The sequence below is a fragment of the Podarcis pityusensis genome, assembly GCF_964106645.2.
Source record: "Podarcis pityusensis genome assembly, chromosome: 8".
In the NCBI taxonomy this organism is placed as follows: domain Eukaryota; kingdom Metazoa; phylum Chordata; class Lepidosauria; order Squamata; family Lacertidae; genus Podarcis; species Podarcis pityusensis.
The window spans coordinates 14,430,804-14,444,590 of NC_138033.1; the positions used below are offsets into that span (position 1 = coordinate 14,430,804).

General features: G+C 51.5%; 1 protein-coding gene across 1 annotated transcript in view; it reads left to right on the forward strand.

Moving 5' to 3' along the window:
* The window catches only part of LOC308484416 (phospholipase A2 inhibitor NAI-like), a 19,872-nt gene extending 7,174 nt beyond the window's left edge, over nt 1-12,698 (forward strand). The window contains exons 3-5 of the mRNA XM_081019358.1: nt 546-689; nt 8,359-8,496; nt 9,997-12,698. Of these exons, the coding sequence (XP_080875484.1) occupies nt 546-689; nt 8,359-8,496; nt 9,997-10,205 (491 nt within the window). The 3' untranslated portion in view covers nt 10,206-12,698. The remainder of the gene's footprint in view (nt 1-545; nt 690-8,358; nt 8,497-9,996) is intronic.
* Nucleotides 12,699-13,787: the final 1,089 nt, after the last annotated feature.

Here is a 13,787-nt window from a genome sequence, read left to right on the forward strand (position 1 = left end):
ACCCAGCTCTAAATGGCTTGGGATCCAAGTACTTAAAGGAGTGGCTTCCTGCTATCAACTGCAATGCCCCTGCTGATGGCTTTGCTGGTGGGAGCTGCTGCCCAGTTGACACTGACCCACAACCAGGCCTTCTTAGTGGTGCTGGAGCACCCTCCCTGGTGAGGTGGCATCTGTTTCCCACGTTATTAACACCCAGGAGGAAGTTAAAACTAGGCATTTATTTAATGGCTGAAAGATGCCCCATTGATATTATCAGCTCAGGCCATGTGACTGTTCTTGAATGGTTTCCATTTGTTTTATTTGTTGATTGTATTTCTTTGCTGTTTTCTTGCTTCCGAACCTGGATTCTTTTCAGGGTAGAGGTGGGCTAAGGATTTAATGAAACATGAACTCGAGAAACTGGTGCACGATGGGCCCGTGGCCTGCCTTGAGACCATATGCTACGATTGCTAAATATGCTGCGGTGTGTGGCCGGTGGCTGCCCACATTGAGGCTAAAGCTATCGCTTGTGTTTCACAAGATTTGCCTTCTTTTGATCCCTCCAGAACAAAATGTTTTTGAGAAGGGTTGCGGCTCATCAAAATTGTGCGGCAAAGGGCCCCAAATCATCAACACTGGCCCATTTGGAACAACAGTAATCGAGACTCATTGCTGTGTGGGAGCTGCCTGCAAAACAACATGGCCCCCTAGTAAGTCACCGCTTGTCTCTTTATCCTTTCCTCACTCTTTTCATCAGTTGCTTGCTGACAACCTGGTCACTGAGATTCATCCTGATTTAGACTAAAGGTTGCAGGAAAATGAGAAGACACCCACCTGCGGAATAGTGACAGTTTAGAAGTGGCCATTCTTTTTCCTTTAAAAAGAAATGCTGTTGCTTCCCACACCCCTTGGGAAACCTCAGCATTGATTTGATGTTTTACTGTGGCCTCTTGCTTCTTCCAGACTGCTTCGCCAAAAACAATGCCCTAGGTGCATCAGAACAAATGCTCAACTAAGATGGGATAGAATCAACCCCCCATGTAAGTTTTGTGCAAGCATATCAGGAGGAATGCTCAATGAACAGGTGTCAGGGGTTCAGGAGCAGAGGCAAGGGCAAGGGAGGAAACAGAGAGCGAGGGGGAGGAGGCAGAAGAAAAGATGAGTGATGACGACGACCCGAGATCTCCGAGTCTTTCCAGTGAATCAGAAGATTCACAGAAAGGAGCACCAGTGGCCAGGGCAAGGGGGGAGCCTAGGGGGACACCCCAGGAAGATAGAGCCAGAGGGGACTCAGAGGGGAGCAGTTGGAAATCGGGACCAGCGTCACCGCCAGAGAGCAGGGAAGAGGAAGGGCGCCAGGGATCAAGCGCTGGCAGCTCACAACAGGGGGGAGGGCACGAGTCAGGAGTGGCCACACCTCCATCGGGGAGCGAAGAAACGGTCAGACGGAAGGTGGAAGGTTGGGCGCGCGCGCCAAGTTCAAATGCACAGGAAAGTGGCGCAGTAGGCAGCCCGGAAAGGGAGCCAGGTCCTAAAGCCCGCCGAAAGGAGGGAGAAGAGTCAGGGGGGTCAGCGTCAGCGTCAGAGGAATCCCGGAAGGAAGAGACCCCGGGGGGCAGAGGGACCCAGAGAAGAACAGTCAGGCGGAAAAGGTGGAGCAAGGCTAGGATATTAAGTTGGTGTACAAGGGGCAGAGACTCAGATGGAGCTTCGCCGATCTAACCATTAGACGTAGGGTTGCACGCAGCAGCTTGAGAATGGAAACTGTAACTCAATAAAGACTTTTATTTAATGATCGCTGGCTAGCGTGATCCTCTGTGAGCTAGGATCTGGAAGCAACTCTGACAGTAAGCTCCATCCCAGTAAATTGTGGGCATCTACAGCCTCGCGGAGAGGAGAGAAAGCGGGTGCCTACTAGCGAGCTCACGAACGGCAGACAACATGACGGCCGAACAGCAGATAGCGGAACTCAGAGAAGCAGTGTCGCGACTGAATGCCGAGGCTCTTGCATCCAGGAAGAGAGAGGAGGACGCAGCTGCCGCCTACAGGGATCTCCAGGTCAGGTTGGAAGTGCTTACGAAGCAAGGGCAACTGACACCCAAACCGGAGGGGATTGGGTTGGGGAGACGAACAGGCGGTCTGGTCTCTCACTTCGATGGGAATTTGCAACAGTACCCCAACTTTAGAGCAGATGTAATGTGTGCACTGCAACTGCTGAACAAAGACTTTAGAGATGAGCAAGAGAAGGTGGGATTCATCATGTCCCATTTGCATGGAGATGCTAAAGCATGGCTGCGCAATTTGTGGAGAGATAAGGATCCGGCGCTCCAAAATGCGGATGCCTTTATTAAAGCGATGGATGGGAGCTTTTTATCAAGCATTGACGTGGATCTTGCTCGGCAGCAGATACATGGACTGAAGCAAGGGAGGGCCAGCGTAAGGCAGTACCATGCCCGCTTTTTCGCTTTGGTCAGTGCTCTGGAATGGGACAGAGATTCGGCTCCTGTAAGAGACCTGTTTTGGGAGGGATTGCACGGCTCGGTTAAAGATGAAATTGCGAGAGGGGAGAGACCCCGGACCACGCAGGAGATCGTTCAGAGGGCGCTGGTGGTGGGGGTGCGGCTGGAAGGACGTCCGTGGAGCAGTGGCGAAGGGCGTGGAGGGCGCGAACCAGCCAGGGGCTCCTCCTTCCTTCCCAGAGAAGCAGCGCGTGCGCAATCCACGCCTCCGCCAGGAGGAGGAGCGGAACCTATGGAGGTTGGAGGTGCAAGGGCTCAGTCAGCAGCCAGAGCCCAAACACTGGCAGCAGTGAAAGCGAAGCCTCCTAGAGGGAACAGGAAGTGTTACATCTGCGATGATCCACAGCATATGGCGAAAGAGTGTCCCCAGAGGCTCCACAAGCACACTGCAGCCTCAGCAATGGTAACTGCAGCAACGCAGCAAGGACAACCACAGCAGGGAAACGAGGGAGTCTGGTTGGAGGAAGAGGCACTGGGGCCCAGCCAGACGTGTCAGTGAAGCAGTCCCCAGAGATTTTACAGCCCATGGACCCCCTCCCGCCCAAACCGGTAGTGAGGCTCACCGCGTCGCTCCAGCTGCCCAATGGAATCACCATGGACGTGCCAATCACCATTGACTCCGGAAGCAATGCGGACTTTATAGGGCAGGACTTTGTCGACCGGCACGCTATACAGTTGCTGCCTGCCACGCTGCCCCTGCAGGTTGTCACGGTGGATGGCAGGGAGCTGCTAGGGGGGCAAGTGGTGAAGCAGACGCCACCAATGGTGATGCGACTTGGGAATCACAGGGAAATCATCAGCTTCAATGTCACTCAACTATCGGACACGCCCATTGTATTGGGCATGAGTTGGCTGGACAAGCACAGCCCGACGCTGGCTTGGTACCAGAGGCAGCTGACCTTCGGCTCTTCCTTTTGCGCTGAACACTGCATCGTGCCCAGGCAGGAAGGAGGGGAAGAGGAGTCACAGCTGCAGCTAGGCACGCTGCAAGCGGTTCCCCACAAGTACGCAGAATTTTTGGAGGTTTTCTGCGAGAAGGAGGCAGACAGGCTACCCCCCCACAGACCATATGACTGCAAAATTGACCTGCTGCCGGGGGCGGCGCTGCCCAAAGGGAAGCTGTATTCCATGTCTGAGGACGAACTGCAGGAACTCAAAGAGTTCATAGATCATAATTTGGAGCGCGGTTTCATCCGAGAGTCCAAGGCAGCGGGGGGCAGTCCGGTATTCTTTGTTAAGAAGCGGGACACGCCCCAAAAAAGACTTGTAGTGGACTTTCGCATCTTGAACAGTGTGACCAAGCCATCGGACTTCCCCATGCCCCGAATCGACGACCTCCTCGCAAAGGTACGGAAGGGCAGAGTGTTCACCAAGTTGGACCTGCGAGGGGCATACAACCTCATTCGCATGCGGGAAGGAGATGAGTGGAAGACAGCCATGTTCACGCCCCTGGGCACCTACGAATATAGAGTTATGCCTTTTGGATTGCAAAATGGCTCCCACGTTTTTCAAGCTTTCATGCATCACGTGTTGGCGGGGCTCCTCTACAAGACGTGCGTCTGTTTCTTGGATGACATCCTGATCTTTTCGGAATCGCAGCAGGAGCATGACAGACACGTCAAGGAAGTGCTGAGCAGGTTACAGCAACATAGGCTTTACGCCAAGCTGGAGAAGTGCCAATTCGACGTGACAGAGGTGGATTTCCTGGGCTACAAGTTGTCTGATAAAGGGCTCGCCATGGACAGCGCCAAGGTCCGAGCAGTGTTGGATTGGAAAAGCCCACGCAACCGGAAGGAGGTCCAACGGTTTGTCGGCTTCGCGAACTTCTATCGCAAGTTTATCAAAGGCTTTGCGATGCAGACAGCGGCCATCACGGACACGCTCAGCTCCAAGAAAAAGAAGTTCATCTGGACAGAGCAGGCGGAGCAGTCCTTTCAGGCACTCAAGCGTCTCTTCGCGTCGGAAGAGCAGCTGCTTCATGTCAACCCCAGCAGGCCGATGAGGGTGGAGACAGACGCTTCGGACAGAGCCGTGGGAGCAGTCCTGCTGCAGAAAGACCCACAGGGGGTTTGGAGGCCGGGAGCGTTTTACTCAAGGAAGCTCAGCAAGTCCGAACAGAACTACACCATCTGGGACAGGGAGTTGCTGGCCATTCATGCAGCGTTCAAAGCGTGGAGGCACTTCCTGATCGGCGCCAAGCACACGGTGCAGGTCTGCACGGACCACAAGAATCTAGAGCACTGGCGCACGGCACAGTTCCTGAACCAGAGGCAGATACGTTGGGCTGAGTTCTTTGCGAATTTCGACTTCCGAATAGAGTATGTCCCGGGGGACACCAACATCATGGCGGATGCTCTCTCCCGTAAGCCACAGTATCTGGAGGAGGCAACGCCAGCGGCCGCCATGCACATCTTCGCACCGACAGTGTGGGCGTGCACGGCGGCGACAGTTGACCTGGATGCGGTGCGACGAGCGTTGCAGGATGACTCCTTCGCGCAAGCAAAGATGGCAGAGGTGCACAGGGGCACGGCAGCGACCGACGAGTTCCAGCTGCGAGATGGTTTGCTCATCCGTAAAGGGGCCATCTACGTGCCGGGAGACGAACTTCGCGCCAAGGTACTGCAGCAGCTGCACGACGCGCCCACTGCCGGGCACTTTGGCAAGGAGAAGACGGTGGAATTAGTAGCCAGAGACTTCTGGTGGCCCGGAATGAGAGGGGAAGTCGCGGACTACGTGGCGAGGTGTGACACCTGCCAGAGGTCCAAACCAGTGCACAGACCGCCGGCCGGACTGCTGGAACCGCTGCAAACTCCGTTCGAACCATGGGAGAGAGTGGCCCTGGACTTTGTCACGGATCTGCCCAGCTCGAGGGGCAAGACGGCTGTGCTGGTGGTGGTGGATTTGTTCTCCAAGATGGCACATTTCATTCCGTGTGCGAAGGTGGCCACGGCGGAACAAACCGCCAAACTGTTCATAGACCACATGTTCAAGGTTCACGGTCTGCCGCAGTCTATTCTGTCCGACCGAGGGCGACAGTTCATCTCGAACTTCTGGCAGAGGCTGATGGGCTTCCTGAACGTCAAGATCAACCTGGCGTCGGCTAGACACCCGCAGACCAACGGGCAAGCGGAGCGGGTCAATGCCATCATGCAGCAGTACCTGAGATGTTATGCGAATCAACAGCCTGCGACGTGGGTGGATTACCTGCCTCTCGCCGAGTTCGCCTACAACAACACGAAGCACGTGTCCACGGGGGTCACGCCGTTCTTCGCCAACAACGGGAGGCACCCTAGAACCTTCCCGGGACTGGAAAGAATGGGGGAGGGGGAGCCGCAGACAGCAGATGCGTTCGCGTCGGAGTTGCAGGAGGTCCACGATCAGCTGCGGCGGCACCTGGAGCTGGCTAAACACGCATACAAGGTACAAGCGGACAAACACAGAAGGGTTGGCGAAGAGATCCATGTGGGAGACTGGGTCTGGTTAGCAGCCCACGCAGTGCCGGCCAGGTCGTTGGCGAAGAAGAAACTAGGGCATAAACAACTGGGGCCCTACCAAGTCGAAGAACAGGTCAACCCGGTGGCTTTCAGGCTGGCTCTTCCGGAGGGTTCCAGAATGCATCCGGTGTTCCACAGATCGGTGCTCACTCCCTACAAGGCACCTCACAGGTTTCAGGAACCAGGAACGGCACCGGGTCCGCTCCGAGAGAGAACCGGGCAAGGGGGAGTGGCACAGGAGGAGCGCATCAACGAAGTCACGGAGATTTTGGACTCCAGATGGGGGGAAGAGGGGGTAGAATGCCTTCTCGCCAAGGAGGGCACCCCGGCCAGTGCCAACAGCTGGGTGCCGGGCTACGCTTTAGACGAACCTCTGCTCAAAGAAGAGTTTCATGCCCTCTTCCCACATAGGCCAATGCCAGCAGACTTTTTCGACGACTGGCTTTTCACGCCCACGCTTTCAGCCAGCACGTTCCGGGGGTTCGACTCGGACGAGGAACCGACACGAGACGCCCGTTCCCCGGAGGGGTCACCCTCGGGATCTGCTTCAGAACCCTCGTATTGGTGGGATGATCGACCAGAGGAGCAGTTCCGCAGAAGGTGGCTGGAGGGTCCAGGACGAGCAACGTCTCCAGAAGGCAACGAGGGAGAGACGGACATGGACGTTTTCGGGGACGACCCGGGTTTCGAGCACGGCGGCACAGAGATGGAAGCGGAGGTGAACGTCGTCAACGAGAGCAGGGAGGAAGAACCGGAAGACTTCGGATGGCGGCCCGCCACGGGAAGCGAACTGTATCCGACATTCGTCCCCCTGACACGGCAGCACCCAGATCCCGCACCGGAAGGAGGGGGGGGAAGAGGGGGCTTCGAGGGGGGGATGGATGTCAGGGGTTCAGGAGCAGAGGCAAGGGCAAGGGAGGAAACAGAGAGCGAGGGGGAGGAGGCAGAAGAAAAGATGAGTGATGACGACGACCCGAGATCTCCGAGTCTTTCCAGTGAATCAGAAGATTCACAGAAAGGAGCACCAGTGGCCAGGGCAAGGGGGGAGCCTAGGGGGACACCCCAGGAAGATAGAGCCAGAGGGGACTCAGAGGGGAGCAGTTGGAAATCGGGACCAGCGTCACCGCCAGAGAGCAGGGAAGAGGAAGGGCGCCAGGGATCAAGCGCTGGCAGCTCACAACAGGGGGGAGGGCACGAGTCAGGAGTGGCCACACCTCCATCGGGGAGCGAAGAAACGGTCAGACGGAAGGTGGAAGGTTGGGCGCGCGCGCCAAGTTCAAATGCACAGGAAAGTGGCGCAGTAGGCAGCCCAGAAAGGGAGCCAGGTCCTAAAGCCCGCCGAAAGGAGGGAGAAGAGTCAGGGGGGTCAGCGTCAGCGTCAGAGGAATCCCGGAAGGAAGAGACCCCGGGGGGCAGAGGGACCCAGAGAAGAACAGTCAGGCGGAAAAGGTGGAGCAAGGCTAGGATATTAAGTTGGTGTACAAGGGGCGGAGACTCAGATGGAGCTTCGCCGATCTAACCATTAGACGTAGGGTTGCACGCAGCAGCTTGAGAATGGAAACTGTAACTCAATAAAGACTTTTATTTAATGATCGCTGGCTAGCGTGATCCTCTGTGAGCTAGGATCTGGAAGCAACTCTGACAACAGGTCATGTGGATGATGCTAAAACATCAGGAACAGGTTCTCTTTACAAGACTGAAAATCTTGGGCTAAGAAGATGCTCTGTGCAAAGAAGGAGAACCTGTGGCTCTCTAGATCAGGGTTTCCCAAACTTGGGTCTCTAGCTGTTTTTGAACTACAACTCCCATCATCCCTAGCTAGCAGGACCAGTGGTCAGGGATGATGGGAATTGTAATCAAAAAACAACTGGAGACCCAAGTTTGGGAAACCCTGCTCTCAATGATGGCAAACTGCAACTCCCAACATCCCTGGCAACTGGCTAGCTGAGACTGATGGGATTTGAAGTCCAACAATAGTGGAAAGGCTATAGGTTCTCTGTCCCTGGCTCCATGGAAATCTGACCTAGAATTGGAGGTGTGTGAGGAAATGGGAGAGTGCAGATGTTCAGTGGTAGGGCCAATTCAAATGCCTGACGGTTTAAGAAGGGAGGGCAGGAGGAACCTCTCCCAAAGATGGGGAGGAGACAAAAAATTGGAAGGGGCTGTCATTTCAGGTGAAATGGTGCCCCCATGTATGAAGCCAAAGATGGCAAGAAACATGGTACTGGCTTGTCAAATGTGTGTCCTAGACATATGAGGCACTTAGCAGAATGGGAGGCACTTAATTTTTATGATCTTCTTCCTAATCCCCTTGGCAGCGCTGTTCTTCTTACATCCCAAATCTGATTTTCTCATCTTTCTTCCAGCTCCAAGGAGAAACACCACATTGAATGGAAGGCAATGCTCCACTTGCCCACCTGATGGAGCCGAGTGTAAGTTTCCGCCCATCAAATGTGCTGGAGAGGAGACCAAATGCTTTGAGATATCTGGAACTCCAACCATAGGTAACTATAAATCACCTATTCTTATAAGGGTTTGCTGGAGGAACTTGATTTCTGCAACTCTTGTTGCAGATTGGCCTCATCCACACCTACAATGTTTTCTGAGGAAGGTAATTGAGAGGGTTGTGGGATGGCAACTGTAAACGTTTTTTGAAGACACCAATCATCTAGACCAATTCCAGTCTGATTTTGGAGCTGAATTAGTCTGGGTTGCCTTGAAGGGGTGACCATGATCGAGAGAGAGTCAAGGGGAGGGCAGCCTGACTTCTACTCCTCATCCTCTTTGTGGTTTTGATACCTTAGTATCCTCCTGGACCACACTGTGGGATGGGTTTCGGAGGTACTGCTTTACATTCCCGTTTCCAGCATTAGAGAGTATCATTCATGCAGTTATGCTGTGGAGTTCTGCAGTCATTTGGAGAAGTCATTAGGAGATGTGGAGCATGCTGTTATTGATGCATGCTCCCCCAAAGTCTGTTTCTAAACAGTACCTAAATCAGGTGCAAGTGGGCATGAAATGGGCTGGTGCCTGGCACAGTGATGGGCTGGATGGGGGCCAAAAAACTGAGCTTAAATCCTGGGATAATGTGGGTTTTGTGGGTGAGTGCTTCACTGGTCTGGGAAATCTGTCAGTATGAGATTGCATTGTCCCTTCCAACCCTATGATAGTATGGTGTCTATAGCCCTTCTTGGCCCTAGTGATCCCCAGATTGGATTAGGGTGATGCGTACTACATAGGGCTCCCTTAAGGTTGGTCTAAAAGCTTCCGGTAAGGCAGAATCCCCCAGCAAGACTTATTGAAGGGGGTTCCATATCAACAGTATGAAGCACCTGTCTTAAAAGAGCTGCACAAAATAGAAATGTTGAGAAAGAAAGTCTTGCCTTCATGAATGGCTTACATTGTATACTCCTGCCCAGTCACTTCAGCCTTTGGCAAAGAAATTTGTGATAGTGCCCAATGCTCTGGAGGCTTCACTTCTGTCCACTAAGACAGGGGCCTTCAGTGTGGTGGCCCCTGCCTTTTGGAATGCACTCCCACCAAACATCTGGCAGGCACTACAGTATTGGCATTTAGAGACCTGCTTAAAATCATAACTTCACTCAGACCTGAGGGCGTGAGCCAGCCATGTTTGATGTATTAAGCTGCTCTACTGATCTGAAATGCATTTTGCCAATTTTAGTGATTGTTTAAATCTCCAGCTCTCCCAATAATTCCCTTCTCTTCCTTCTCCTTCCCCTCTCCTCTCCCCCTCTCATGCAGCTACTTACACAGAGGGAGGGAGGGAGGGAGGGAAGGAGGGAGGGAGGAAAAGCACCTATCCTCCTTCATGCAAGGAAGAGAACAAATGAAAGCCGCTAAATGTCCCCCTGTTCCACTCTTGGAATTTGTTTCCTGCCCAGCTTGCCCAGCCACTGACTCCCCCACAAAATAGAAAAGTGAAATCACTGGATGAAGTATCTCTCCTGATAAATGACTGCCGTTTCCTTCAATTCTCTTTGCAGCAGGACAAACCGCAAACACCGTCCTCAAGGGCTGTGCAAATGAACTGGCCTGTCAAGCAATAGAAACAGGCACCAAAACATTTGGGAATGTGATACAAGAAGTCAAGTCAGCTAAATGCACAGTTGCGGCGGCCAGTACCATCCCAGGATCCCTTGGACTCCTCTTCCCAGCCCTTAGCGGGCTGCTGCTGGTCAAGTTCCTTGCTTGATTCCCCAGTTGATGCTAAGATTGGAGAATCCGCTTTGAGCTACTCCTCTTTGCTGCTTGCTTGTGGCTATTATTGAGGCCACCTACAGATGCTGAAGAGCAAGGGCCAAAGGCCACTCTCCAGTCTTGTCTGTCTGGTCCTTGAGAGTCTTCCTTTGACACCTCCCTGCCCCTTTCACCCACCTTGAGTGCTTTTGGCTGCTTGGAATGTGTCTTTGTGCTCCGAAGATGCTTCTAGCTTGCCTGGTTGGAAGACAGAGATGGATGGCTGAGTGTGTGTGCACAAAATAGTCTCCTATGTAAAGGAGAGCTTTACATTCGCTAGTCCCCAACGGTTGCCTCTGGCTCTGCCTACCAAAGGCATGTGACCCCCAGTAGTCTGTGCAGAATGGAATGTGGCCCTTGGACTTACAAGGCTTCCTCATCCCTGCCCATAGTCTAGAAGCTCATGTTTACATCTACTGCCCTCCAACAGGAGCAAAGGGTGATGTTGACCAAGGGCTGGTTGGTGTCTTTACCAGCAGATGCCACTATTGGGTGGCAGGCAAAGGAGGCTGGCTGTGTCTGTACAATACACAACTGGGTCTGGATAGTGGCCAGCAGTCACTAGCGATGCCCTCCTGGCCAGTGGTATTTCCATCCTGATTCAGCACTGGGTCACGTAGTCAGCACGCACCTTTTCACTGAGCTAGGGCTTTTCTCTAGGAACTGGTGAATCTGCCCATTTCTCTCAGTGTCTCCCATTCCCCCACCGCATAATAGTTCATAATAGTTCAGTTCTCCACATTTCTGCATTATATTTCTTTTTAAAAAATGGAATAAAGGTCACAAAAATCATCACCATTTTAGATTCCACTTCTCCTAGCATACATTTTTTGTATGTCAAACATACCCAAAGTTTCCAAGCAATTTCCTGTAATATGCATTTATGCACACTATATTTAATGAGTTTTAATGCACATTAACATATGTGATTATGTACACATTGGTTGCTTGCAGAGCGGTGCTGCAGAAGTGGAGATTCCGAAGGATACCTGCTTTTTGGTTCATGCCCAACCCAATCCTGGAAAGAAATACACTAGCGCCAAAAAACATCATTTAGAAATGTTTAATCTGAAGAAAAGTGCACTCAGTGCCCTGGGCTGCTTTGCAACAGTAGGGTAAGCTCAACTCCACCACAAAATTGTACAAAAGTTATGGGAAAGAGGCAAAAAAGGAGAGCAAGTGGTAAATTGGTATCCTTTGATAGACAGCTTGCAGAACCCTACACAGCTGACACTGATAAGAGCGCTTTGCTTTATTTTCTTCCTCTAGTGATGAAGTCGTCTCCTCTCATAATTCAGTCCTGGTTCCACTTTGGTAGTGGATGAGTGACTTCTTAAAGGCATTACAGATTTTGTTCTCTACTGTTGGACTTTTGTGCAGCATTTTATACACACACACACACATACATTTCACCCAACTTTTTGGGGGGGGAGGGGTCTTTTTTTTTAAAGCTTCTGTAAAACAGCCAAGGGAAAGTTGCTATTGGGAGGTATATAGATGACAGCAGGTAAATAAGCAAATAATCTCCCGGTAGTATGGGAAACATCGACTTCGTATGCATCAAACCCAGGGATGAAGCTCTGGGTTTTCAAATTGTGCCGCAACGTGTGTCCATGTGTGTGTGTGTGTCCATGCAGGGGTGGCGACTTGGGCCCCAGATCATGCATGCCCAATCACACCCGTGATGTAATGTGACGTCAGGATGTCACATTACATTGGCACACTGCAGCGGCGCTTCCAAGGCCTCATGGGGCCTCGGAGGTCATGTCTGATGCCTTGAGAGACATCTGACGTGAAGTCACCTCAGAGGCCTGGCGGGGCCTTGGACGTCACTTCCAAGGCCTTGTGGGGCGTCGAATGCTTTGCAAGGCCTTGGACATTGCCTCGGAGGTCACATCAGGCTTCTGACATGACTTCTGGTGCCGAGAACCCACAAAAAAATGTGAGTACCCAGGCCCCCAAGAGTTGTCTCCAGTGTGTCAATGTGTATGAGAGAGAGAGCGCAAGGGAGGCAGAACTAGCATATACGTCACAGGAAAGTGCCTTAGAGAACTACTACAAGCACAGTTCTCTACCCAGTGATAAACTATAATTGAACTGCTGTACCAGCAATGCCAACAGTTTTTGCCTCTGCTTCCCACCTTCCAGCTTTTCCTGGTATTGTGGTAAAACCGCTCCTTGGGTTGTTGTCTTTTTTAATATCAAGAAGTATCTTAGTTGATTAAGGAACAAATCTAATACTGTGTGGCTTTTTACCATGTATCTTTACTGTGCTATATGAGGCATTCATCCATATTCCCACCACCACCACATATGTATTGATTGAACCTGTGGATTCCAGCAAATGCACATGCAGAGATCTTTTAAATATATATATATGTGTGTGTAAATGAAAGAAATAATATGCTTAGAAGTTGGGGTACTAAATAAAACAAGATAAATAAATCAAGCTATTATGTGCTGTTAGCAGTTTTTATTCACATGTATTTTCCATAGGTTTGCCTTCAGGTGAACTCATCGAAAGGATTTCTAAACATATATAAAAATCCAAAGGTGTTTATTGCAATGAATGGGGGTAAATTCTGGTTTCCTTAGTTTGTGAGAGGCAGCCAACAAGGCTGTCACTCCTTTATTGTTTGTTTGTTCTCTTGATTGAGTCCCTGTCAAGTGTGGGGAGCATTCAGCTCTGCAGATGTTGGTGAATTCAAACTCGCCATCGCCGCCAGCAAACATAGCCAATGCCACTGTCCGGGTTACAGGCAGTCGGAGTCCTGGCTTGGTACGTTGGGACCGTGGTAGAGGTCGGGAAGCAGGAATCAGCAGTCCAGGGTCAGCAGTCCAGGGGTCAGGAAGCCAAGAAACATCTGGAGGGCCAAAGGTTCCCGACAACTGCTGTTAAGGAATGGGCTGCTATTTACAGTTGTGAAAGTCACACAAGAAGAATTCAACATTAATTTATATGCCAATCATGTAGCTTTGTGCACATTCGATCCTGACAATCCACTTGCAAAACTGTTGGCGGTAATTGAAGATTCCAGCAGAATCTTGAAGATAAATTTCATGTTGGGCAAGTCCCGAAATCAGAATGTTTTGGATGGCTGCAGTTAATGAAATAGAAATGATCGCTGCATATGTTTTGCTGATGAACTTTTCACTTATTTTATTTGGTTTTGTAATATAGGTTTTAGCTTTATCAGAAGACAGAGAATTGATCATTCATTTACAGGCACAGCAACTCATGCACAGACAGACCCTGCCAGCCTTTCTAGGATTATTTGGCATCCAGTAATGTGTGTGTGGGGGGGGGGAGACGGCCCACTTTCATCCTCCTAGAGAGCACCATCATTTAGTTTGGGAACTTGGTCCACGCTTTAAGGTGCTAGCAATGGGAGTTTGCTGATCAGCTAAGGCCATTATCTTGCAACGAGATTAGCCTGATTATGCAAGTTTCCGCTTGAAGATTCTAACATTGCAGATACTGAATCACAGGCCTGGAAGGGACCCACTTATATCACCCAGGCCAAACCTATGACACATC